Source organism: Musa acuminata, chromosome BXJ1-3 (assembly GCF_036884655.1).
Source record: "Musa acuminata AAA Group cultivar baxijiao chromosome BXJ1-3, Cavendish_Baxijiao_AAA, whole genome shotgun sequence".
Classification (NCBI taxonomy): Eukaryota; Viridiplantae; Streptophyta; class Magnoliopsida; order Zingiberales; family Musaceae; genus Musa; species Musa acuminata.
In genome coordinates this window covers 8,333,042-8,359,948 of record NC_088329.1, presented here as the reverse complement: position 1 = coordinate 8,359,948, position 26,907 = coordinate 8,333,042, and the positions used below count along the sequence as shown (strand labels likewise).

Genomic DNA, 26,907 nt, shown 5'->3' with positions numbered 1-26,907 from the left:
ACCATCTTCCCTGCTACATCTGTGGAATTTAGATCGACTGCGGGCACAACTACGATGTAGTAACTATCAGCCATCTTCTCCTTACCATCTGAACGCAAAATAGAAGAGAATAAAGGAATCAGTAATCGACAGTGCTCACTCACCTAAAACTAAACGCGAGCTCTTTGAATGAATCCGTCATCCTTGGATCCGTAGAACATAGATTGTCCCAGCAACAGAACTTTTGGTCAGCAACATATTAAGAACAGCTCGTGAAGAATGGGGGTGTTGGTCATAACCCAGTCCGAGGTAGTCAGTCCCAGCTTGGCGTGGTATGTAGCGGAACGCTGCGGCTTGGCTGTGTACCGATCACCTCCGGCGATTCTTAACACGAAAAAGATGGTTTTTTGACATTATAAATATATATAATTCAAAGTGAAAAACAATCCTCTCATTCTGATATCTAAAACAGAAGAATGGATGCGTGGCTAAACAACCTGCATTGTTTATAAATATAATTCAATTTAATGTCTAAAAAATATATATGGATCCATCATATTTTGGTGGAAATAAAAAAAATATATAAAGAAAATAGAAAAACTATTTCTGAATAAATCAGAATAATATTAAATATATTAAAATAGAAAAACTTTGATAGATATCTATATATGATACACTAGTTTTTAGTTTAGACCAAACATTTACAATAAGTTGTTCATTTACTTAGAAGCTCAGATATTAAAAAATATTACATGGATATGATATATTTCCATGGAAATAAAAAAAACTTAGAGAAAATAAAAAAAAATCATAAACTATTTAGATTTCGAATAAATAAAAAATATTAAAAAAATTTAATTAGAAAAAAGATGATATATGTCAATCAAAGTGCAATGCAATATTAAAACAACAAAATTCAAAGCATTTGGATCAGCCTTTCTATGTGATACACTGTTATTTGGTTTGACCCCAAAAAAACTATGTATCAAATATTAAGGTTTAACTTTTTTGGATTAAATTTTTACTATAGTTTGTTCGTCTATTTAGAATCTCAAATGTTAAAAAATATTACATGGATATAACATATTTTAGTAAAAATAAAAAGAATATGAGAAAAATAAAAAAATCATAAAACTGTTTATATTATAAATAAATCACAAAAGCGATACATGTCTATATAAGTATAATTCAAAACTTTCATAAAAGTCTTTTAGTTTGATCTTCAAAGATAGTATATCGTATATTAAAAATTGATTTTTTTAAACCAAACTTTTATAATAAGTTGTCCAACTATTTAAAATATCAAATATAAAAAAATATTACATAAATATATCATGTTTTGATGAAAATAAAAAAAAATATGAAGAAAAATAAAAAAAAATCGTAAACTATTTATGTGGGTAAAATTCAAAGCTTTCATTAAAATTTTAAAATATTCGGATCCGTTCTTATATACTATATATTATTTTTTATTTGACCTAAAAAATAATATATGGGGCGGTCGTGGGCCACCACGCTGACCATGCCGTCGAGGGACATAAATAGGATGGATTTGCTTTTATTCCTCATGCATCTAAGTGCACGTTTATTTTGAAGATAGAAAGAGAGCACAAGCTGCTTGACACGACAAGACATAACTGGGCTCCGTACTATCACAATCTTACGTGCCTTAAAAGGCATCCAATCCAAAGACATATCTTAGGAGGTATCTGAGAACTCATCTCGAACGATCACCCGAACTGCAAGAGGAATTCTTACCGAGTGCTTCCCACCATCAACCCACGTCAAGCTTCCGAACGTGAAGCCCCCTTGCACCATCTGAAGCGATGTGAACTTGACCATAAAGGTGTGCACCTTCTGGGTACAATTAAACTGGAGAAGAGAAGGCTCGACGGTCACTTTAACGCCTGAAGGAGACTGCACCACCGCCATGTAAGTGGAATTCGTGTCGCCCACATTGGTGACGGTTCTGAACACCGTCACGCAGGTCTTCAGGTCGGGAATGGAGATGGAGGGCAGATTCAGGTGATACAGATGGTGATCCACCAAGTCACAAGAGCCCAATGCGTCATCGCTGCAGTGGAAGTACTTGAAGTAATCTTTAGGATCGACATCGTAAATAAGCCCAGGATCTGAGGCTCTGTTGGGATCGATTTGACCTCCGCCGAAGTCGAAAGGATCGGCCAGCTTCCGCACACCGCCGTTTGCTTCTATTGGGAAGCCGTTCGCGGTAGTTGTGCGAGCTTTAAACACAGGCGTTCATATGTCACGTCAGCGAACGATCATGAGCGGGCAAAGAGTTGCATGCACGTAGCAGATTACTCACCAGTTGTTACGAGTGCGGATTTGATAGCAGCAGGAGACCAATGGGGATGCACTGCTTTGAGAAGAGCTGCAACTCCAGATACATGAGGACAAGCCATTGAAGTACCGGACAGGAATTCGTACGAATCTCTCACCGCTGCCAATATAGTAGCTCCCGGAGCTGTGATGTCAGGCTGGCCAGAAGGTAAACGTCAAGCCATTGAAGAGAAACAAGACTGTTATTTTTCCGTGAAGGAAGATGATGATACCTTAATTAGTTCGGGGAACAGTACGCTCGGCCCTCTGGAGGAGAAAGCTGCCACCCTGGGCGCCATCACTTCGCTCCCCAAAATGTTGGATGCCGGGCTCACCCTCACCACTGGGGAACTGCCAAATCAACTGACGTTAGATTGGAACATTGGCTTCCCGGCGTTGGAGAATATCCAAGACGAGAGAGAAGCTAGCAAACCTGGAGCTCGCCACGTATGCCAATATTCTCGCGCGTCTTCCTCTATCTACATTGACACACAAAACTTGGCAAGTTGAGAGGAGGCCGAGTGGGGGTCGTGCGACGATAACACCCGCTGCTTTGGCTTCGTTCAGCCTCTTTGCCACGTCCTGGAGGTAGCCATCGGCAGCGACAGCGCGGGCAGGAGGCTCGCCATCATCGCACAATACAATCTTTCCTGCTACATTCGTGCAGTTTATGGACTCCGCCGAGCAACTACAATGGACGGAGTATAGGTTAATATCTGTCCTTTTCTGATATCCTAACCAAAAGACAAAGCACACTAGTTACCTCCCACCATCCATCAGCTCTATGGATCCGTCATGCTTAGATCCGTAGAACAAAGATTGTCCCTGCAACAGAATTTAGTCAGTAATTGATCACGAGTAGATGCGAAATTTTCGAGTTGATCAGTAGTAGTAAAGATGAAACTCATGCTACCGAAGCTTGATTGTCTCCGAAGGTTAGGGCGGTAGGAAAAGAGCGATCGATGCTGCTGGCTGCGACGGTGATCACCCACGGGAGGTCATTAGCAATGGTCTGAGGGACGGGGCCATCGTTGCCGCCGGCGAAGACCACCGGTATCCCCTTTGCTGCCGCGTGTATAGAAGCATAGTATGGGTTAAGCTGCCCACCGAGGGACAGTGACAAGATGTCCACACCATCATGTATAGCGTCATCTATCGCCTTCAGCACAGTGGCGTCGAGACACCCTACACCGACCCAGCACGCCTTGTAGATTGCTAGCCGAGCACGAGGAGCTCCACCTCTCGCGGTGCCGGAACCCAGACCATGGAAACTCACATTACTCACGAACGAGCCTGCTGCGGTGGAAGCCGTGTGCGTCCCGTGGCCTTGGGAGTCTCGGGGAGACTTGTACTCTCCCGCCAGCAGCGAAGGGTCTATGCCTCCGGCATACCATCTTGCGCCGATGATCTTGCGGTTGCAGCTGTGGATGCTGAACAGTTCGCCTGTTTGGCATATTCCTTTCCAACGAGATGGCACGGGGCCATAACCATGGTCGTCGAAGCTTCTGGATTCCGGCCAAATGCCTGCGTCGTCGTTGAAAGATTGCATGACGATGTGAAATTAGCAAGCTCGTCGACATTACATTACTCGATGGCCGATGCTTACCTGTGTCTACAAAACCAATGATGACTCCATCTCCGAAGTTGCTTTGCCGAAGGAGGCCTGTGGGTTGGTGTTGGTTATAATTCAGGCCGAGGAATTCCCAGCTTCGCGTAGTATGTATGGGAACGCTGCGGCTTGGCTTGACACTGATCACTTCCGGCAATTCTGACATGAAAATTGCGGCATATTATCTTTATTATCATTATGATCTCGATTGAATTACCTATTTAAAAGATTAAACCAACAAAGGAGATATGATGTGTTCATCTTTGTTAGGGAAATTTACCTAGAAAACTCCTTGCTAATTAACCTTTTTACTAGATAGAAGGGCTTTCTTTTTCTAAATTTTGGTCAAAATTTTTTGAACCGGTCCACTAAACCAGTTTGGATTAGTGAATGAGATGGTTGTATTAGAGAATGCGATTATAATAATAAATAATAGTAATCGTTCAAGCCATCAAGTCTTAAGATATTTAGTTCCAAATCAGAGTCAACGAGTTCAAGTCAACTCATCACCTATGTAAACAACTAAATCTCAAAGTATCATCAATGTTTTTTTTTTTCTCAATGTGATCTGTAACTTGTGATCATTGATTAGGATACGCGATGGTTAAAATATTTAATATGCAAGTCAAAAGAAGAAGAATTATCTTAATTTGTTTTATACTGTCTCTTCTCCGTCTCATCATTCACTCTTCCTCCTTGCCATTTTTTATTTCTTCCATCTTCTCCTCCTCTGTCGTATCCTTTTCTATCGACATAGAAAAGAGGGAAGAAAAAAAAAAAGAAAATGATAATAGTAATTTGGTTTGTGTTGAGGTTGATACTCAAACTCATCAAAAATCAAACGAAGGCATACTTATCAATCGTCGTAAAAAGGAACACCACTTGGTAAATTCTTCGTAGAGGGACACTATTTGATAAAAAAAACTAATCCGCAGGGGGTTTTTCTAAGAAAATTATCCATTTTTTATTTAAAAAATGGTAAGCAATACAGTCCTTTTTTTTTGACTAAATCTCTCTTTCTATTATGAAGTGCATAGACAAAAGAAAAAAGAAAAAGAAAGTTGCAAGTAAAAATCCACTCATGCAACTGAGGTGCACTCACAAGAATACCATCATATCTCTCCATCTTTTCTTTGATCGTTTTTGTTATCATAAAATAAAATACATATAAAGAAAAACACTTAGAATGATTGGTTAAAAACCTGCGATTTGGTCTGCTAGAGATTCTGTGAGCATGGCCGCAAAACCCGAAAAGCCATGTCTGTAGCTGTAGACAATAGAATTCATAGCTTCCTCCATGCTGAAACGCCAATTCCAGTCCTTCGTAAGCATAAGGAAGAAAAGAGGAATGAGAAGTAATCAGTCATGTAGATGTACCTCCCCAGCAGTGAAGACAACAAATCATGGTGCGACGCAGTCACAAGGTCTGGATCTTCATGTCGTCTCTCTCCGAGGTACACAATATACAGCTGAAAAATAAAGACACGTTTACTCGAATTTAGCAAGTAATCGACCAACAATATCAGAGCAAATGGACTTCCACCTTCGTTGATGGTTTATCTGCAAATGCCTCCAATGGGAAGGAGTTCAACGTGATGAGAAGGAGGAGACATATGGAGGATGGGAAATGCTGGGAAGCCATCTTAGTTTGGTAATGGAGGAGAGAGCTCATATCATGGCTCTCCTTATAAGCACGTAATGGCTCATGGCAGAAGGTTTACCAACTCGAAAGATGAATACAAAACATCCCATTTTCTCACCTGCCACCATGGACTAATTCAAGGATCGACGCTTCGGACAACGAAACTGAGTTGCCTGAGTCATAAGATCATAAACTTATATGATGCTTTCATCATCAATTTGCAGTTTGAAATGTTGGAAAGTGGGATTAGAAAAAGTGTTCTGGATAGCAATGTATGACTAATTCAATCACATCAAGTTTCACAGCTCCACTCGTTTATAAGATCCATCGCACAGTACGTTTAGTCGTGCGAAAGAGACGAAAAAAGGAATACAAGTCGTTAGAAAATTAGATGACTACTTCAAGTTGCAGAGGAGGTAGGAGACTGCAGCTCCGATGTCTCTCTCAAAAGCTCCAAGTCCTCGTCTGTACTTCCTTCATAAGCATTTAAGTATGATTGTCTATAAATAGGTATTTACTATTATATTTCAAAGACTTTTGTCGAGAATTAATTAAACGTCTAGTTAGCTATAATAGGGATAGTTGGTGATTATCTATAAGCATTTAAGCTTGTTATGTTAGTGTTGAGATTTATAAGTATTTTGAAATATCTTATACGAATGTGGAAACAAGAAATCCTAATAAAACTTAGTAATTTATATTTAATTCTTTTATAAATATATCGTGTGTCTCTAGATTTTGATGGGACAAAGCAAGATAGAAGGAATACCATATTGAATCTCGGATTTTGATAATCAAACCAATTGATAAGTGTTTATGATTTAATCTGTGTTTTGAGTGATGCAGAATGCTTCGATCAGGGAGAGACAATTAAAACAGGAAGAATTATGTTAGGCCGGAGAAAAACATATCAGAAGATTGGACGTCGGGTCAGAGGATCGGTCGACGTATTGACAAAAAGTTTCGGGCCAAGAAGAGAGGATATTGAGCCAACGATATCGGAGTTGCGAAGGTCAACTGGCCGATTGGGCAATAGGTCGCAAAAGAGGACGATGCACCGAAGAATCAGACAAAGCGTTGATGGACCAATGACATGTCGGATAACATGATTTATGCTTAGTAATAATTGTCTAGATTGAAGTGTATTTTTGTGTGTGCAGGATTAACTACGATAGCAAGACATAAAGCAAAATGAAGTCCCGAAGTTAAGAACGCGATTTTGTTGGGAGTTCGAGAGTTCATCGAAAGTCTGGACGTTCGTCGGAAGTTCTATCGAAACCAACCAAGAAGTCCAGGAGCTTGCCAAAGAAACTCATCGGAACTCGCCAAGAAGATCATCGTGAAGTCCAGAAGCTTGCCAGAAGTCCGTCGAAACATTGTCGAGAGATCGTCAAAAGTTCGCCGGAAGCTCACCGGAAGAAATCGAACTTATCTTGCTTAGAATATGTCTTAGGAATCATAGTTAGCATATAATTAGAGTTGAGATTGGGAGGTAATCCCATCAACTCTGTTAGGGAACAACTGGGCCCAAAGTTGGATTGGTTTGGGCTGGATTCAAGGCCTAACCAAGGTGTTGAAACCTTGGCCGACGGTGGCACCGCCTAGGGAACATCACCCCAGAAAATTTGGGCGGTGGTACCGCCCAGGTTGGGCAGTGGTACCGCCCAGGTTGGGCAGTGGTACCGCTAGTAATAATGCTGCCAGCGGTGGTACCGCCATTGTTCGGCGGTAGTACCATCTATAGTACCAGATCCTGCGACGGTAGTACCGCTTAGGAACGGCGGTGGTATCGCCAGTACCTAGGAAACCTGGGATGAGACATTTTTAGGCTCCAAGTTTGAATCAACTTGAAGCCTATAAATACCTATCTCATCCCTGGTTAATACACACAAGCATAGAAAATTTAAAAAGGAAAAAACACTATAAAAATCTCTTGTGAGAATCCTCCTCTAGTCTAAGTGTTAGAATAGTTTGAGAGAGGAGTAAGTGCTTGTAAGGGTTGTCTCCTAAACCCGATAAAAGGAGAAGAGGGGTGTAAGTGTTAGGATCGGAGCGGTACTAAGAGAGGAGGGTGAATTAGTGCAGTGGTGAAGTGCGATAAACTTTTCACGATTTAAACACTTTTCGGAAACTTCGTACGATAAAAGCAACGTTTTCGTTTAAAAACGTTTCGATTGCGTTTTAACTTGAAGAGATAAGTAAGACGGAGACAAAGCAGTATAGCATTAAAGTGCAAATGGTTTGCAGTAATATAAATGACAATAAATAAATGCAAACCAGAGATTACGCCGATTTTACAGTGGTTCGGTCAAATGACCTACATCCACTTGCGAGGCCCCTCTTCGATGAGGCTCCCACCTTCCACTAGCAAATCTCTTGAAAGGGAAGGGTAAATACCCCTCTTACAACTTTTACAAGCGGTTCACTCTCTTACAGATTTTCAGCAAGAAAGAAGGAGGTGAACACTAGCAAATTGAAAACAAGACTAGCAAAGACTCTTCTAAGACTTTTCTCTCAATCACTTCTGCTCAAAAAGTTGTATTCTCAGTTGAGACTTGAGGGGTATTTATAGGCCTCAAGAGGATTCAAATTTGGGCTCCAAAAATTTGAATTCTCTTATGTTCCCGATGTTGGCGGTGCCACCGCCCAGCCAAGCAGTGCCACTGCCCAGCGCTCGGGTCACTGCCCAGCTCTCGGGTGCTGGGCGGTGCCGCCCAGCCTAGGCGGTGCCACCGCCTAGGCCAATTCAGCTCACTGGTTGGGCTCCAAACTTGGCCCAAACCAGTCCGAACTCGGGCCCAATTAGCCCCTACTTGGGTTATAAGATTAACACCTAATCCTAACCCTAATTAACGTACTAACTACGAATTTAAAGACATTTTCTAAGCTATTACAAAGTCCGTAAGTCAAGACTTCTTCCGGCGAGCTTCCGGTGAACTTCCGGCGGTCTTCCGATAAACTCTCGGAAACCATTCTACGGACTCCCGGCAAGCTCCTAGACTTCACGATTTGATCTTGGCGAGTTCCGATGAGCTTCTTCGGCAAGCTCCGATCTTTCTCGGCGAGCTCCGCGAACTTCCAACGAACCTTCCGGCGAGCTTCCGAAAAACCCTTCGGCAAGCTCCCTACTCATTCTTGGCTAGTTCCGGCAGCATTCCCGATGAACCTTCGGACTTCCGTCGAACTCTCGAACTCACAATGAATCATTTGTGCTTGACTCCGACACTTTGTTTTGCTTTATGTCTTCGTCGTTATCGTAGTTAATCCTGCACACACAAGCAAAAAATCTACTCCGATCTAGACAATTATTATAAAGCGAATTGACATTCTGTTGCCCGGCATGTCATTGGTTAGCGCTTCGTCCGATTCTTCGGCGCATCGTCCTCTCTTGCGGCTTGTTGCCCAATCGGCGGTTGACCTCCGCAATGCTGATATCCTTGGCACAATTCCGCTCTTGGCCCGATGCCTGACGTCCGAAGCCTTCTGCCATCCAATATCCTAACGTGATCTCCTCCGGCACAACGTCAATTCCTCCTACCTTAATTGTCTAATCTTGATCGAGTAGACCTGTATAACTCAAAATGCAGTTAAACATAAACATAATTATCAATTGGTTTCATCATCAAAATACGAGATTCAACGGTAAGAAGGAGGTTGATCTTCGCCTATTAAAGGAAGATCGATAGTGGATGCCGATGGCCTCGACGAAAGAGGAATCGACGGAGTGGATGTAGGTCACAACGACCGAACTACTATAAAATTGGCATGTTCTTTGGTTTGCATTTACTTCCTATAATTTACATTAACTGCAAACTGCCTTCAATATGCTTTTACTTCGCTTTCAAAGTTAAGTATTTCCGAGTTCGGTTTTATCATACGAAAGGATTATCCGAAACCAACGTTTTTATCTGCTGCACTAATTCATCACTCCTCTTAGTGCCAACTTGTCGCTAACATTAGGTACTTTTAGGTTTTTGTGTATGATGTCTAGAGATGGTGAAAAAAAATAAATAAATTTTTTGGATTTATGTGATATGTATGTAAGGGAACTCGTATCGAGGATAACTTAAAGATTTTGTAATTGATCTTATATATTAAAAAGTTTAGTTTTCTTCGTAAATATATAGACGTGAGTTGTTAAATCATATTAAATTTTAGGATGATTTTTAGTATGTTATTTTGATTGTTAATTTCTTATGGATTTTTTTATTTTAAAATTTTCTCCTCTCTTTCAAATAAGTGATATGAAAGCCTAAAAGATCTAATGGTCAAAGATTCAATCAGAATAATCAATGAAAAATGAAATGAGTGTGGAGCAAAATTATTTTCTCTTTAGAGTTATGAAAGTGGATAAAATACTTAGAGTGATTATTAAGATTTATAAGTATTTTAAGACTATCAAAGTTAATATTATGAGTTTAAAAATAAGTTCTTGTGAAGAAAAAAAACCCTAATAATTATGATTTAATTATTTTATAAATATATCATATATTTTTAGTTTTGATAGGGAGGAGGGTAGATAAGATACGAAGAATATTCTAGAAAGAGTGCTATTTAGAATTTTTAGTTTAGGATGTCTAGAAAGAGTGCTATTTAGAATTTTTAGAGATACGAAAGAAAAGATATAAATTCTTTGAATTTATTAGAGAGGTTTACAAAAAAATTTATGTTTAAGTGGTATAACTCAAATATCTTATAATTGATCTCATATATTAAAATTGTTAATTTACTTTGTGGACGTAAACAATGGTTGTTAACCCACGTTAAATAATTTTTAATATACTATTTTAATTATTAATTTATGGTGGATTTTTTTTTTATTTTTTTTATGTTTTTTCTCCCATCGGATAATATCGTAATTTCTTCTGTCCAATTTTCTATTGTGCTTAGAAACCTTCTTAGGTAGGATGTCATCATCCTATAATATTTTTATAAGAATAAAAAATTATTGGTGAGAGAAAATATATTTAGGAATCCTTATATTTAGAATTTATACGAGAGAAAAGATATAAATTCTTTAAAAAAATCGTGGGATAACTCATGGGTTTTATAATTGATCTCATATATTAAAAAATTTATTTATTTATATTGATGTAGATAAGAGTTATCGACCCATGTTAAATAAATTTTAATATACTATTTTAATTAATAATTTATGATGAATTTTTTATTTTTTATTTTTTTTCTCCCCCAATAAGATGATGATTTCTTCTATCCATTTTCCTATTGTGTAACATGATTCTATTAGAACTACAAATTATTATTATTATTATTCTGGGGGATTTCCATACACTAATTCTACTACTAATAAATAAAAAAACTCAATCGTTTCGGTATAAACACCATACCTAATTCTAAGTTTTGTTTAATCTCCAGCAGAAGGCAGTTGACTTTAGCTTCTTTTTTTGGGGCCACATTTTGTTAAAGAATCTTGAAACAAATGGCTAATCATGTTCGATTTGGGCTTCAAGGGAAATGAGAGAGAGTTGGTAGACCAGACAAGCATGGAATGGAGTCTTGTGACTGCAGACTTTTCTTTTGTCTCATGCTTGAAAACCATGGGCAGGATAGAGGAAAGCTGTACAGAGAGCAATGGTATAATAGCTAGACTTTGCAAATCCTATCTTGGTTTTGATCAGCTTATAAGATCTTCATAAATGGGTGTTAAACTTAATATTATATGATTATATACGTTTGTGGTTGGTTGCCTATATTTATAAGCATACCAATGAATAAGAAATATTTAGGAACATATTGATTTTTAAATTAATGATTTTGATTTGATTTTAAACCTGTTTATTTTTTTTAATTTGATAAAATCGAAACCAACTATTCCACACTGAACCGATGGAAACTACTCCAAAGATAAAGATTTGTCACTAAGCCAAGAACTAACAACTAGTACGAGCTTTCTGATGCACAACACAAGCAGAGATTTCGGGGAGTAATAATCATAGTTCTGCTCCATGCTTTTAGCAGCAACAGTCGAAATCGGAACGGTGGATGAGCCGCAGAGGGATTAGCAGAGTCCCTGTAAGGAGCACAAAGCTGCTGCCTCAACTGTGTTTTGAAAGAGGATAGCGACAACTCAGGCTTTTGATTTGGAACCGTATCTTCTCATCCAGGATGCTGTTCTATAAATTTATTTTAATACAGTGTTCACCAGAGCAATACTTGCGTCCTCTTCTCACTTACATCTCGATCAGAATATTAAGAATATGAATGAGGAAATTTTAGCACAGAATTCGGAGAAAACTCTATCTTTTTGAGCTTTTTCATAAGATTTTTTTTAATATATGAAACGCCTTATATGATAAATCTATTATATCTATGCTATGGAATGTAAGACTTACGGTGTCAATTATGTTTTTGGCACGTCCACCAAAACACTGCAATCTAGACAAATGAAATCAAAATTCAATAAAAATCAATGCATATACAAACATAAAGTCTGAAGAAGCTGTTTCTGAGAATAATTCTTGGCTTTGTTCTCACTAGTCAAAACAGGATCTCTTTGTATCTGGGTAATTGTAAACCGACAACCAGTCTCAAACCCCAATTACCAGTAGTGTTTGTCTGCCAATTGTTTCTTCTAACTATTTATTACTTTGTGGTCTCCGTTTTCAATGAGCATATGGCCTCATTGACAAAAGTGTACATCTCCACTGCACATGATTGCACCCCCAGCAGTGGCACAGAACAATGGCCTCATTCTATTCGTTCCAAAAGCTACTGCAGTGGAGCTCATTTTTAGATGCTTCAATGGTTGATTGGTCCCCAACAAAGACTCGGGGCTTGAAAACTCGCAGACCCGACCATTGACCGGTGTTATCACCTAAATGATGGCATGATTCCCTAGAAAAAGAGGAGCTTTGCTAATAGTCTAGCACCTCTCTCACAAGCCACTCTTGTTAGGCTCCGCATCTGGCGGATATGAACACTGCACCGCAGCTTCCCCATCGAAGGCCATTCCACTCCAAGGTGGAGTCACTGGTGTCACGGACGATCGTTCTTGTCCGAATCCAGTGTCTGACACAGGGAAGTATTGTGCTTCGGCATGGTAGCTTTTCTGCAATCATCTCGAATTCGTATCGACAAGCAGTTGAAATATGAGGACTGCAGAGATCCATGCTGTCTTCTCGTTCCTGGGAAGAAGGTGGGGCTCTGCTCCAATAACTCTCTTCTTGCAAGTTGGACAATCGAATGATTCAACGAGTGATGGATCTACTCCGCACTCATGCTCTTGGATTATTGTGATTATTGGAGTTCATGTTCAGAATCGCTCAGCAAATGCGACATTGTTCTGAATCCCTCCAGTTGCTCCAACTAGTTCGGGCCTAAATCGATTGCTGTCCCGATCCGGAAAGATAACGCCTTTGGACAAGGATCGACGTCCCACGGTTTTTTCACATGCCCCAGAAGCAAACCTAATCATCGATCGGCAGCGCCAGCTAGTGGACCACTTCTTCTTCTCCCTCTCCATCTCCGGACTACAACAGTACCTCCTGCTACATGTTCTTGTGACCTGAATGCAGACCATATTGAAAGCAGCAAAAAAGTTTGGAGAGGGGAAGAAGGAATGGCTGGCGTAAGGAGAAGGAAAAGCACAGAAGCAATCACTAAACCCCAAGACATTATAATCACCAACAGCAACATCAAGAGCGTGGGCCTGCCGCGCTCCCACCTCTCTCTCTCTCTCTCTCTCTCTCTCTGTACACACACTTCACAAGAACTACTAGCTTACTTCTTCTTCCTCTTCAGCCCTACCCTCTCTTCTTATTTAGCTAGATAGATAAGTAGAGGGCCTTGAAGCAGCCTCAGACATCATGCACACAAACAAGAAACAAGAGATCTTCTTTCACTGGTTTTCTGTTCTCTCTTCTTTTAGTGCGTGATGGCTGGCTACTGCTGCTGCTAAATATTAATGAAGAGTGGAATAAGACGGCTAGTGATCGAGTGCGTTGGGTCCGCTACAGTAGCTCAAGTAGGGATTCCAAATCCACTGCACCAAAAACTTGCGGCCGCCCAGCCCGTTCATGTTGTAGGTGGCGCCGCTGTGGCCGTCGAGCAGCATCTGACCCGTGTAGGCCCCGCCCCCGCCGGTGCCGTAGATGCCCTCGCAGAGGTCAGCGATCTCGGTGGGGAAGCAGGGGTCCTCCCCGGCGTACCACGCGTTGATCAGGGGGTTGGACGCCATCTCCGCTAGCTCGTGGGCCACCACGCTGACCATGCCGTCGACCCCGACGTCGCCGTTGGGCGGGCGGTCTGCCGTCCGCGGCCCGAGGGCGAATGGCGGCACGGCGAAAGGGTAGGCACAGATCCCGGGGCACTGGGTGGCGGAGTTGCCGATCCAGGCGTAGGGGAGAGTGTAGCCAACGATGGCCGGGAAGGTGAAGTAGTGGAAACCGCAAACCTGGACGCAGAAGTCTTGGACGGCGACGTCCGAGGAGGTGAGGACGAGGTAGAGGCCACCCCGGGGGTTGACGGGGAGGGGACGGCGGGGGGAGTTCACGGCGTCGCGGATGACGGACTGGATAGCGAGGCGGGAGAGGGCGCGGCCGTGGGAGTAGCGGCGATCGGACCGCTCGGCACCGAGGAACACTGTGGCGGAGACGTTGGCACCGGTCTGGTCGGTGTACAACCGGACGGTGCGCCACCAGGCAGCGACGGAGGGGTGGGGGGCGGAAGGGGCGGATATGGAGCGAAGGAAGGCGCGGAGGATGTGCTTCTGGGCGGGCGCCCACGCTCCGTACCAGATGGGGTGGACGGTGATGTTGGCGGCGAGCACGGGGCCCATGTGGTAACGCAGCTTCACGAATTCCGACGACCCCTCGTACTTCTTCGACGCCCCGATTCCCGCAGCGGCGGCGGCGGCGGTGGTTCCGCTCCCACCGCCACCGACGCTCATGGTGTTGGCTGTGGCGTTGCCAAGGAAGTGGTGCGGCCACGGGCGCCATGCCGCGACGCCTAGCGGCAAGGCAATCGCCAAGGCTACAAGGGTGACGAGCAAGAAGCGGGAGCTTGTAATACACATTGTAGGAGAAGAGCCTACAAAGAAACGCCTCAGCTCTCAGTGGTGGTGAGGTGAACAGAGGGAGGGGGGAGGGGTCTCTTCTAAATAGCTGCTGGCTTTTGTTGCCCAATTCCGAGGACGAGAAAATGTGCGGAGGGATGCATACGAACATCTCGCTCTTCCTATTGGAGCAGACAAATCAGAAGGACGGTCGAGATTAAAGGAACTAGTGCGATGAACGGTTCTGAACGAGAGTAGAAAAGCGTGCCATCAAGTGGCGGGGGTTGAACAGTGGGAGACAGGTTGGAAGCTCTGTGTGTGTGGCTGTCAGGGCTGTCCCCACCTGCCTGCGAACGCATCCCCAATCCAACTTCGCCGTTCTCGATCGTATCAGGAGAACCGAAGGACATGCGAGCAGAGGAGTACGTATCACCTCGCCGTGTGGGTCCCGTTGCAGTCCTAACAAGGGAAACTTGGCGATCGCAGAGGCTCGCGTCCGGTGCTCTCGCTCCCCGTGGTACGCGGACGGCGACAAATCATCCGGGACCCAACCAGTCCGGCGTCTCGGAGGGAGATAATAATTCGGCCGGGGGGAGCACATCGCTTTCGGGCCCAACCCCGCGGAAGACAGGAGTGGTGCTCCCGTTGTACGATTATTATCCTCCATACTTCGCCTCATGCTGTAAATATAAGAACGCTCGGCCACCTCGCGGGGGTTGAATCCCAGGAGACTTGATGCATCGGTAGAGGCAGCCCCGTCCACGATCACGGACCGAACTGATGGGGCGCCATCTGACGCACAACACGAGGGCCTCTTTTATTTCTCTCGGGGACATTGTCGCAAACAGTTGGTGGGGTCTGCAAATGCGTACTCTTTATACAGCGGCACTACGAGCGAGTGGCGCGTACACGGCTGTGCCGGAGCGCAATGATGGGGTTAGATGGTGGTGGTAATGCGTGCATCTACCACTCGCTCCACCGTCCGTCCGAATTAGGTCGGCGTTTAAATCATTCCGGTCACGGACGTCTCTTTCGAATCCCCAAATTGGTGGTGATTATTATCTGCGACATCAAAGTCAATTACAAATAGAATACACATTAAATAAACTATGATCCTTTTGAAAGCGAAGAAGAAGCTTCGACTTGGCTAAATCCATTGAGCAAGCCTTGGTCAAGTGTAATTTGCAAGAAGATTCATCCGAGCCCAAGTAATGGACTCACCTAAATTAAATTTAATCCCATGCCAATCGACGGGCGAAGCCCAATTCAAATGTAGAGCATTTCGATTTGGCCCAATCAGCTACCCAAGCCTATTTTGTCTGTTTGTCGTAAGACGAGAGACCAAAACCAAATGATTTAATTGCCTCGATCTTCAAAGTCGAGCCTATCAATTGGACTTTTCATGCTCAAATCTGAATCGGAAGTGGGTAGGTGAGCCGCATCTAATAAAGCCAAGTTGGCTTCTCAGCACTCATACGAGACCGCAGCCTTGTTTTACATGTCCCTTTTCGATGGATCATCATATTCTTAGTGAATACGTAATTGTCAACGACTCTATGGAAGCCAATATAAAGAAAAACATTAAAAGAAGAAGATTACGGTGGTAAGGGTTTGGCAATGTGACAATGGCGCTTGTCCTATGATATCAGACAGTTGTGATCACCAGTCACGCATCCAACCTACTCATTCCATCATCAACGCGGTGGGAGGAGGAACTAATTACAGGCATTTGCTTTGGAATCCACCAACTATAAATTAAAAGAAATAAAACAGAGGAAATTTTGGTCAATGAGACAAGATGGGCCCACAGCCAGCTATATGATCGAGCCTCGCCTTTTTCCCTTTTGTGCTCTTCAACTCACGACTTTCTTAACCCGAACCAAATCTCAGGGGGAGAGGGAAGAGAGGCGGATCAAACGTAGCAGTAGACTGAGAGCCCATGGCCGCTTCCTCCTCCGTGAACGCCGCCCGAGCCCTCGTGGGCCTCGCCGTCTACGACCATGGCTCATCTTCCAACGCCCGCCCCGACCGCGTCGCCCTCCCGGCCGGCGGATCCGCCCTCAGATCCCACGCCGCCTGGTCACTCACGTCCTCTCCCCGCTTCCAGCAGTGCGCCTCTCGCCGACGTCCCAAGCCCTGCTCCTCTCGCCGCGCTGCGCCCGCCAGGGCCGCTGCGGTGGAGACCCTCGAGGCCGCCGCCACGGATGCCCTCGTGGAGAAGTCCGTCAACACCATCCGGTTTCTCGCCATCGACGCCGTCGAGAAGGCCAACTCAGGCCACCCGGGCCTCCCCATGGGGTGCGCGCCCATGGGCCACATCTTGTACGACGAGGTCATGAATTACAACCCCAAGAACCCCTACTGGTTCAACCGCGACCGGTTTGTGCTCTCCGCCGGCCATGGATGCATGCTCCATTACGCCCTGCTCCATCTTGCTGGCTACGATAGCGTCAAGGTACGGCCTCCGATCTGTCCCGAGAGTTATTTCCAGATTCGACGATGATATTACCAAGGATATTGGGAACTTGATGGTGATCTTACTTTTGCCATCTTTATCTTCAGAGATTTGGATCGTTCTTCTTCTTCTTCTTTTACCCGTACACTTTGATCTTATCTGTGGTTTATGAGAAGTTCTATTTGGCCGCTTTTGCTTGGCTAAATCTTAGATTTCTTGATCGATTCTATCGCGAAGTCTTCTGCTTCTTGACATATTTCTCAGCCTAACAAGAAGAGAATTTGATAGATATGCTAGTCCTCTTAACTTTTTCTTTGTTCTTAATCGTGGGGATATCTATGTTTATTTTGTTGGAATTATAGAGTTTCTAAAGTGGGAGAACTTCTCGTTCGAACGGTTCATTCAGGCATCTCTATGTTAACCAATCTATTTAGCAATGGCCTGTCGTGAAAAGCTGATATTAGTGCACTCCACTTCATGGGATGCAGCTTCCTAGATATAATTGAAATCTTGCATTTCATCACCTTGATTATGTGAATGAGAGCTCAGTGTTCAGTGGTTTCAGTGGTCATGCTTTGATTTGTATCAGACTGAAGTAGTTTCGATGATTGTAATCTGATTTTAGATGGAAGACTTGAAGCAATTCCGTCAATGGGGAAGCAAAACTCCTGGTCATCCTGAGAACTTCGAGACACCAGGAATTGAAGTCACTACTGGTACGTTTCTATATCATTTTATGATTCACGTATTTGATTGCTTGCTCTGTCCAGATGTCCTGTTCTTGCTTTCTATTGATGGTTGGTTGTTAGGGAGTTTGAGATATCAATTAATTGTCACAAAATGTTGCAGGTCCGCTCGGTCAAGGTGTTGCTAATGCTGTTGGTTTGGCTCTTGCTGAGCGACACCTAGCTGCCCGTTTCAATAAGCCTGACAATGAGATTATTGACCATTACACGTAAGTTCTCTTCACGATTACCCAATTCTATCTTACTTATATTTGTGTGCTGCATTTTGTGCATAAGACTAGCTTGATTTTGATGGTGTAGATATGTGATGCTTGGGGATGGTTGCCAAATGGAGGGCATCGCAAACGAAGCATGTTCTCTTGCTGGGCACTGGGGTCTAGGGAAACTTATCGCTTTTTACGATGACAACCACATCTCCATTGATGGTGACACAGAGATTGCATTTACAGAAGATGTTATTGATCGTTTTGAGGCTCTCGGATGGCATACCATCTGGGTGAAGAATGGAAACACCGGGTATGATGATATTCGTGCTGCCATTAAGGAAGCAAAGGCAGTGAAAGACAAACCGACTCTTATCAAGGTTTGTTTCTAGAATTGCTTTTTGGGCACCAAGGACATGGTCAACTGGTTGCATTTGCTTTGGGAGTGTTAGAGCTTTGACGAAATATTGAATTCTTGCAGGTCACTACGACCATTGGATATGGATCACCAAACAAGGCAAACACATACAGCGTACATGGAAGTGCATTGGGTGCCAAGGAAGTTGATGCAACTAGGCAAAGTCTCGAATGGCCATATGAACCTTTCTATGTGCCTGAGGATGTGAAGAGGTCAGAAACTATGTAATTCCTACTATAATTGTCGAATAAAAATAATATTTTTCTGTTATGTGAATATATGCACTGGTTTTATGCTTCAGTCACTGGAGCCGCCATGCCCCTGAAGGTGCTGCTCTTGAAGCTGAGTGGAATGCCAGATTTGCGGAGTATGAAGAGAAGTACAAGGAGGATGCTGCAGAGCTGAAAGCTATCATATCAGGAGAATTGCCTGCTGGATGGGAGAAAGCCCTTCCGGTGATCACCTCTATTGACCCTTCACCTTCCGTTCTTCTTGCAATATCTGTTATTATAGTTACATTTACGTTGTGAGATGGATTATACTAGAAATTAACTTCTTTGCTTCTTTTCCAGAGATATACTCCTGAAAGTCCTGCAGATGCAACTAGAAATTTATCGCAGCAGAACCTAAATGCACTTGCAAAAGTACTACCTGGGCTTCTTGGTGGTAGTGCGGACCTCGCATCCTCCAACATGACATTGTTGAAGATGTTTGGTAACTTCCAAAAGGGCACACCTGAGGAGCGGAATGTTCGTTTCGGGGTTAGGGAACATGGGATGGGTGCCATCTGCAACGGCATTGCCCTTCACAGCCCTGGTCTTCTCCCTTACTGTGCTACTTTCTTTGTTTTCACCGACTACATGAGAGCTGCCATGAGGATTTCGGCCTTGTCTGAGGCAGGAGTCATCTATGTGATGACACATGATTCAATTGGTCTTGGGGAAGATGGCCCTACCCATCAGCCAATTGAGCATTTGATAAGCTTCCGAGCAATGCCCAACATTCTGATGCTTAGGCCTGCTGATGGGAACGAGACTGCTGGGGCCTACAAGGTTGCGGTGCTCAACAGGAAGAGACCGTCAGTCCTTGCTCTCTCACGACAGAAGCTTCCTCAACTTCCAGGAACATCAATTGAAGATGTTGAGAAGGGAGGATATACCATTTCTGATAATTCTACTGGTAACAAACCAGATCTGATTTTGATCGGCACTGGTTCAGAATTGGAGATTGCAGCGAAGGCCGCAGATGAGCTAAGGAAGGAGGGGAAAACAGTACGTGTGGTATCTCTTGTTTGCTGGGAGTTGTTTGATGAGCAACCAGATGAATACAAGGAGAGTGTCTTCCCCGCTGCTGTCACTGCAAGGATTAGTATCGAAGCAGGGGTCACGCTTGGATGGGAGAAGTATGTCGGAAGCAAAGGCAAGGCGATCGGGATTGACCGGTTTGGAGCAAGTGCTCCTGCTGGGAGAATATACAAGGAGTTTGGCATAACAGCAGAGAGTATTATTGCGGCAGCCAAATCTCTGTGAGGTAAGCTCTGTCAGTGATCACAAGGAGAATTTAGATTTCAGTGTCAGTTTGAGGATTCTCTAGGGCAAAGGAACCTTGCTTAGTAGATTGAAACCTTGCCTTTAACCTGCAATAAAATTTTCAAATGTCCTTGAGCTTTTCCTTTCTCATAATTGATGGAGTTTTCTACTTTAATGAATGACTGCATTTAGTTGTGCAACAAACCGTAATATGTATTAATTATTTGAATGTCGAATACTGTTTCGGGAATTTGTTTGGATTAACTAGTCCGTTTTACTCTCATCTTCCGGATTCTTTTGAGGTCATGCTGTCGGGTTCCCATAACATTCATGAGGCATCTTTTTGTTCAAAGGAAAACCTCCAGTGCAGGGTTGAAATTGCATCCTTTGTTTAGAGATTCCTTGGTTGATCTGTTATATGTTGTTGCATGCAAGATATATCTGCTAAACAATTTCTGTAGACTGAGGACATGATGTTAAACGGTTGAGGATTCTTGCTTGTGGATCAAGTTGTCAAACCTAAGTGATATCGTTGATAAGTTAACATAGTTCTCAAGGAAATAGAAGTTAATGGTGGAGGTGATCTTGTGTATCGACGAGCTTCATTTATATTTCTCTCTTTAAATTTAAGTTTAGCATATATATTATTATTTAAAATCTAAAAAATTGCATATATCATTTTGAGTTGAAGTTTAGTTAATATAATAGAATGTCTAGTCTGGGATTTTGCTATGCTAAGTTTCCAGCCAGACCCGTAAGGTCCTTTGTCATGATATAATAGAACACATCTAGTTGGAGATTTGCTCTGCTGCATTAAAACATTTGTCTGAATCCTCCATAAAGCATTTTATGGAAGTGCTATTCCAAGCGTGCACAATCATGTCGGCATAAGCACCTCCTTGGATAGTCTTTTTCTAAATCCCTAATTTTTTCTGAGGACCTTAAATTGCAAAACACGGCAGCGGCGGCGTTGGTTGGTTAGTTGGTTTAACACCCCATAGCTTCCCACCGCCTCTCGCACTCTCTCTCTCTCTCTCTCTCTCTCGGGTAAAACAGAGGCTGCGGTGGTATGGGAGCGTGTGGGAGAGAAAGAAACAGAGAGGGGATCGGAGAAGAAGTAAAGAGAAGGAAAAAAAAACAAAGAAAGAAAAGAAGAGTGAAAGGGAGGAGGGGAGGAAGAGAAAGAGAGGGAGAAAAAAGGGAGAAGGGGAGGAAGAGAAAGAGAGGGAGAAAAAAGGGAGAAAGGAGAGAGAGAAGAGGAAGAGAAAGAGAGAAGACAGGGAGGCATCGGTGAGAACAGAGTAGGGGAAGAAAGAAGAAGGGAAAAAAAAAGGGTGAAGAAATAGATAAGAAGGGAAGAAGAAGAAGAATAGAAGGGAAGAAAGATGAGAGAGAAAAAAAGCAATCGAGGATGGGGTGTGAGAGAGAAGAAACAGAGGAGTAGAAGAGAAGGGAAATAAAAAAAAGAAAGAACAGTGAGAGAAAAGAAAGAAAAGAGAAAACGAAAAAGAAGAAAAATAAGAGAAATTTTGGAGGTTCTGTTTTGATACCAAATGGATTCGATAAGTCTAACAAAACTATATTATTAAATTCTCTTGTAATCTCATTAATTAGATTTGTGTTCTGAATTATAGATGGGTGAATCATGATGTTTTTAGATAATTAAATAATATACAAAAAATATTAAAATATTTTTTTAAAAAATTATTGATATATTATTTTTACTATAATAATAGTTGTCTGATACGTATATATGATTGGACTCTACAAATGGGGATTATATATTGATATTTGTTAAAAATTAGTTTTTTTTAGTTTTGATACAAGAAGATATATGTTATTTATTCAATGTTAAATATGATTCTAAACCAGGGTATAATGTGACAGTTGTTATCGATACTACTACGAATTATGTTCAAACGTATACAATTATTTATATTTACAAACCCTTAGTTATATTTATGCTCATTTATGAAAAGTTAATGATAGTACTACAATGGCTTACGATCATTAGCTATATTTATATTTTTATTATGAAATACATTTAATTATATTTTATATTTTAAAAATATTGTTAGCTACGTTATGAATTGATATACATCAAAAGTATATATTAAATGAATAAAATATTATTTATTTTAATAAAATATTTATTTATGATAAATTTTGATTAACATACGAGTCAAAGTGTTTACTGATCTATGGTTTGCTTATTTGATTATTTTTAAAATTTTCAGAGTCACGATTACTAATTGAATTATATAATTAATCTATTGATACACACACACACACACACACTTATGAATCTTTAAAGAGTTATTAAATGTATTAAATATCACATGGGTGAATTGATTATTGATTGAATGATAAGATAAATATTTTCTGAAAATTATTGTTATAGAAAAATCTATAGGATTGGATCTGATTTCGTCTTCTTACATAAAAATCTATAGAATTACTTTTACACACCATCATCAAACGCACAAGCAACGTAACAGATATCCTTTTATTCCTCGAGACATCTTAACATTGAACTTACTGCTACAGCAACATATATATAAACTCGGCTCCATTATTACTTCATGTCTCGAATGCTCAGGCCAGAGCTTATAGCTTGGACTCTAGGAGGTGTCAGAAAAGGAATCTACGATGATCACCCGAACCGCGATCGGAATCCCGACGGTATGGTTCCCACCATCATCCACCCAAGTCAAGCTTCCGAAAGTGAAGCCTCCTTGCACCTTGTGAAGCGACGTGAAGGTCACCTTAAAGGGAAGCTTCTGCTTCGAAGCCTTGAACTCCAGAACGGACGGCTCCACAACCATCTTAACACCTGGTGGAGAACGCACTACTGCCTTGTACTTGGATTTCTTGTCGCCCACATTAGTAACGGTCCTCCCGACCGTCACAGGTGTCTCCTTCAGGTCGGGAATGGAGATGGAGGGCAGGTTCAGGTCATACATACGTTTGTTATCCACTCCGGATGTCCCGAGGCCGGGAACGTCGTCCGAGGGCAGACTCAAGGCACGGTTTGTGCACGGGAAGTAGTTGCAGTAATCATCCGGATGGATATCATAAACAAGTCCAGGATCTGCGGCTTTATTAGGATCGATGTGACCTCCGCCATAGTCGAAAGCATCGGCCAGCTTCCGAGGAATCGCCTCTGCCTCTACTGGGAAGTCGTACGCATCGGTCGTGTATGCTTCAAACAGAGGCAATCGGACATGAGCATACAACTAAAGGATGGAGTAGAAGTAGTAACATGATGATATTTACTCACCTGTGGTGACAAGTGCTGATTTGATGGCAGCTGGAGACCATTCCGGATGCACTACTTTGAGAAGAGCTGCAACTCCAGATACATGAGGACAGGCCATTGAAGTCCCGGACATGAATTCATAAGAATCTTCCACTGCGGCCAAGATACTGACTCCCGGAGCTGTGATATCGGGCTGACCGAAGGACGTAAACAACAATAAGCTAGCACGTTTCTTTGTTGGTCCCAGATGAAGATATATGCAAGAATGAGATCATGGATGCGGGGTGGGCGTACCTTGACCAGGTCTGGATAAGATATACTCGGCCCCCTGGAGGAGAAAGCTGCCACCCTGGGCGACGTGATTGGAATCCCGGCCGAGGTTAAGGCTGGGCTCACCTTCACCACCGGAGAACTGCCAGTGGTAACCCACCCGTGGTTAATTAGCTGCAACGCGTTAACGGGAATAGAAATCTAGGAAGCAAACCTTGTCGTCTTTTCACCATATATCCATATTTGCTCGTGTACATCTTTGTCTACCAGGACACATATGAAGCGTTCGCAAGGTAGGAGGTTGCTGCGTGGGAATCGTCCAAAGATCACACCGGCGGCTTTGGCTCCCTGCAGGATTCCTAAAACGTCGTCGAAGTTCCCAGCAGGCCCACTGTCAGCGCACAGCACAATCTTGCCTACTACATATCTGGAATGTATGTCCTCTGCAGAGCAACTACAATGGACGACGGAATTAACATCTGAACATAAATAAAGGGGAGAAACAGAGTTGTGATTGACAGTATCTACCTTGCAGGCACTACTAGGCCTTTGAATCCTACATCCGCCGAGTCATAGAACAGCGATTGTCCCTGCAGCAGGCTTTTCGTCAGCAAACCAATTAACAATGACTTGACCAAGTTGCCAAGCCTTTATTTGAGCATGCAACACATCTGCGCAGCATACCACCACAGTTTGTTTGTCTCCGAGGGTTATGACGGTCGGAAAAGAGCGATCGATGGTGCTGGCAGCCACGGTGATGACCCATGGAACGTCGTTATTTAATGTTTGAGTGACGGGACCGTCATTGCCGCCGGAGAAGATCACCGTCATGCCACTTCTTACCGCGCCTAGTGAAGCCGGAATGTAGCCATTCCCACCGATTGACAGTGACAAGATGTCCACTCCATCATCCACCGCGTCATCTATGGCTTGTAGTACGTCGGCTTCCCCGCATCTTCCTGATCCCCAGCACACCTTGTAGATCGCTAGCCGCGCACGAGGAGCGCCTCCTCTTGCTGTACCGGCACCGAGACCGTGGAAGCTTGCATCGCTTACCAGAGAACCTGCTGCGGTGGAAGAGGTGTGTGTTCCATGGCCATTGGCGTCACGGGGGGAGTCGTAGTCTCGCGCGACCTCAGACGGGTCGGCGTCTTTACTGTAGTATCTTGCACCGATGATCTTGCGGTTGCATCTGATGGGGTGTTCTACGCCTATTTCACACGTTCCTTTCCAACGGGATGGGACGGGGCCATAACCATCGTCGTTGAAGCTTCTCGATTCCGGCCAGATGCCTATGTAAGAAAAACTCCCATTGACATGCTCAGTGACATATAATTAGGCGATCAGTGGTGAACAGATGCGGCTTAATTGCCTGTGTCGACAACTCCGATGATGATCCCATCGCCTTCCTTGCCCTTCTCAAGTAGTCCTGTGGGTTGCTGATGGCTATACCGTAGGCCGAGGTAGTCCCAGCTTCGCGTGGTACGGAGAGGAAAAGTGCGGCTTGGACTGACACTGATCACCTCCGCCAATTCTAACACCAAAACGACAGTACAAATGGAATTATTACTGTAACTATGCATATCATACAGATTAGTGCTTTCCTTTTTTCTCTACCGATAGATCATATATCAATGGCCAATAAGAGAAGCTTTTGAAAGCTTGATATCGATCCTTCATGATCTCGATTTCAAGGTTACCCATAATACTAAAAGTTATTATCTAGCTCTTATGATTCATTCATGTTTTTTCCTGTTTTCGGTACGATAATGCATTCTAAGGACCTGCAATTTGGTGTGCTTGAGATGGCGTGAGCGTGGCCGCAAAGCCCGAGAAACAATGTTTGTAGCTGTAAACAATCGAATCGCGAGCCTTTTCCTTGCTGAAACAACACAAAGGAAAGCTTAGAGAATAGCAGGGGCGGCGAATTGTGACGGAGAATGTATACCTTCCCAGCACGGCAGACAACATATCATGGTGGGAGGCAATCACAAGCTGTGGATCTTCGTATCGTCTTTCTCCAAGATCCACAATGTACAGCTTCGCAGTAGAAGAGGGCAGAGAGACACTCGCCTTGGTTGATGGGTTATCTCCAAGCGGGACCCTTTGGAAGTAGCTCCAAATGAGAAGCAAGATTACCAGGGACATGGAGGATAGAATAAGAAGCGAGCCCATCTTCGGCTATGGAGTGGTAGCGTTCGGACAGTGGGCGCTATTTATAAGCTACCAAGATAAAGACGAAGGTGATGGTCGACTACGTGAAAGGAACCCACAGCTCATAGTCAAACTAGAATAATAAGATTGTGGGCATAGTTGTAAGGTTCCTTTGGAGCTACGTTGATTACCCGTGACATACACATTTAGGCATGATTATAATTTGTTTTACTTGTAGATTTGGAACTTGATGACTCAAATAATAAAAGTCGTTTATACTATTATTGAATGGCTTGAATATATATTGAAATTGATTAAGATTTTAAAGAAATAAATAATAAAAAACATTTATCAATGACACACACTTTATAAGTTCATTTATTATAATATATTAAGATTGGTTAGTGTTGTAATAGATGTCAAATTGAGGTTCATATGTGAGCATAATATCTTTCAATTAAAAGAAAAACACGAGATGGAACACATAAAACAATGTTTCACATTAGGTTGAATCAAACATACAACTATACATATGGGCACGATGACCGGTTCAAATGAAAATAATATTTCTTATTGACGTAGTCTTCTCCTTTTGATGATGTTAGTGAATTTTTTGTTCGATACTTAATAGTTTAAAATAAAAAAATTATAATTATTTCTAAAGGGCATTTTTCAATTCTTTAAGTGCTTAGTCTTTTTATATTATATTTCTAGAGTCAATAATAATATATGGTCTTTTTAAAGAGGGTTTCCGATTGCTTAAATGCTTAGTCTTTCTATTGTTATATCTCTAGAGTCAATAATAATGTGGTCTTATCAATTCACACATTCTTTTCAATAATGGCAGTCGCGAGGTTGTGAGGGGATGACTCATCAAAACTGTAGACCCAATTCATCATCCGTCTCTTTTGATGGTTTTGTAATATCGGATTAATCTCCAATCCATTTATATTCATCATCGATATAAATATTCTCCAGCAGCACCTGTAAAGCTTATATTGAGAACATGTCCTAATTTAACTTAATAAAACTTTTAATTATAATAAGACTCTCTAAATCAAATTGTCCGGAATATAAGATTTAATTGAACTTTCAACAAATCTGAAAGGGAAGTTGTTCCCTTTTCTGTATCTGATGTGTTCCACTTCAATGATGGAAATCATAATAAAGCGTTTATTGTTGTGCCATGTTTATCAAGTCAATCACGTAGTTGTAATTGAGGGAGGGGTCCATTTGACCTAACGATCCAAAATGGATGGCAAAAAATTCTAAATTCTCAAACAAATAAAG

General features: G+C 42.5%; 4 protein-coding genes across 4 annotated transcripts; 1 reads left to right on the top strand and 3 right to left on the bottom strand.

Annotated features, from left to right (window-relative positions):
- Positions 1-1,529: 1,529 nt before the first annotated feature.
- Positions 1,530-5,624, bottom strand: LOC135620367 (subtilisin-like protease SBT3.5). Its single transcript, XM_065123301.1, has 10 exons — positions 5,472-5,624; positions 5,306-5,397; positions 5,131-5,228; positions 3,926-4,087; positions 3,233-3,843; positions 3,083-3,144; positions 2,753-3,007; positions 2,553-2,670; positions 2,306-2,477; positions 1,530-2,222 (listed from the first exon to the last, which is right to left on the bottom strand). The coding sequence occupies exons 1-10, from the start codon at positions 5,598-5,600 to the stop codon at positions 1,678-1,680; spliced, it is 2,244 nt and encodes a 747-aa protein (XP_064979373.1). The 5' UTR covers positions 5,601-5,624; the 3' UTR covers positions 1,530-1,677.
- Positions 5,625-13,186: 7,562 nt separating this feature from the next.
- On the bottom strand, positions 13,187-14,693 carry LOC103977925 (protein EXORDIUM-like 3). Its single transcript, XM_009393584.3, has one exon. The coding sequence runs from the start codon at positions 14,602-14,604 to the stop codon at positions 13,516-13,518; it is 1,089 nt and encodes a 362-aa protein (XP_009391859.3). The 5' UTR covers positions 14,605-14,693; the 3' UTR covers positions 13,187-13,515.
- Positions 14,694-16,430: 1,737 nt separating this feature from the next.
- On the top strand, positions 16,431-20,217 carry LOC135620356 (transketolase, chloroplastic-like). The gene is made up of 7 exons (XM_065123288.1): positions 16,431-17,038; positions 17,664-17,754; positions 17,888-17,993; positions 18,085-18,367; positions 18,469-18,617; positions 18,707-18,860; positions 18,978-20,217. The coding sequence occupies exons 1-7, from the start codon at positions 16,523-16,525 to the stop codon at positions 19,932-19,934; spliced, it is 2,256 nt and encodes a 751-aa protein (XP_064979360.1). The 5' UTR covers positions 16,431-16,522; the 3' UTR covers positions 19,935-20,217.
- A 2,205-nt stretch (positions 20,218-22,422) lies between these two features.
- On the bottom strand, positions 22,423-25,637 carry LOC135620353 (subtilisin-like protease SBT3.5). Its single transcript, XM_065123277.1, has 9 exons — positions 25,412-25,637; positions 25,248-25,345; positions 24,836-24,997; positions 24,148-24,755; positions 23,992-24,053; positions 23,678-23,917; positions 23,488-23,605; positions 23,215-23,386; positions 22,423-23,136 (listed from the first exon to the last, which is right to left on the bottom strand). Exons 1-9 carry the CDS (start codon positions 25,609-25,611, stop codon positions 22,556-22,558), a joined length of 2,241 nt encoding a protein of 746 aa, XP_064979349.1. The 5' UTR covers positions 25,612-25,637; the 3' UTR covers positions 22,423-22,555.
- Positions 25,638-26,907: the final 1,270 nt, after the last annotated feature.

Bases quoted from the DNA above. Each gene is read 5' to 3' on its own strand.
- LOC135620353 (XM_065123277.1), bottom strand. From the start codon at position 25,611: ATGTCCCTGGTAATCTTGCTTCTCATTTGGAGCTACTTCCAAAGGGTC. The intron at 23,918-23,991 runs GTAGATACTGTC...CGTCCATTGTAG, and splicing joins GGCCTAGTAGTGCCTGCAAG to TTGCTCTGCAGAGGACATAC. The intron at 23,606-23,677 runs GTTTGCTTCCTA...TACCACTGGCAG, and splicing joins TATGGTGAAAAGACGACAAG to TTCTCCGGTGGTGAAGGTGA.
- LOC135620367 (XM_065123301.1), bottom strand. From the start codon at position 5,600: ATGAGCTCTCTCCTCCATTACCAAACTAAGATGGCTTCCCAGCATTTC. The intron at 5,229-5,305 runs GTACATCTACAT...TTGGCGTTTCAG, and splicing joins TTGTCTTCACTGCTGGGGAG to CATGGAGGAAGCTATGAATT. The intron at 3,145-3,232 runs GTAGCATGAGTT...ATTCTGTTGCAG, and splicing joins TCGGAGACAATCAAGCTTCG to GGACAATCTTTGTTCTACGG.
- LOC103977925 (XM_009393584.3), bottom strand. From the start codon at position 14,604: ATGTGTATTACAAGCTCCCGCTTCTTGCTCGTCACCCTTGTAGCCTTG.
- LOC135620356 (XM_065123288.1), top strand. From the start codon at position 16,523: ATGGCCGCTTCCTCCTCCGTGAACGCCGCCCGAGCCCTCGTGGGCCTC. The intron at 17,039-17,663 runs GTACGGCCTCCG...ATCTGATTTTAG, and splicing joins CTGGCTACGATAGCGTCAAG to ATGGAAGACTTGAAGCAATT. The intron at 18,618-18,706 runs GTCAGAAACTAT...TTTATGCTTCAG, and splicing joins GTGCCTGAGGATGTGAAGAG to TCACTGGAGCCGCCATGCCC.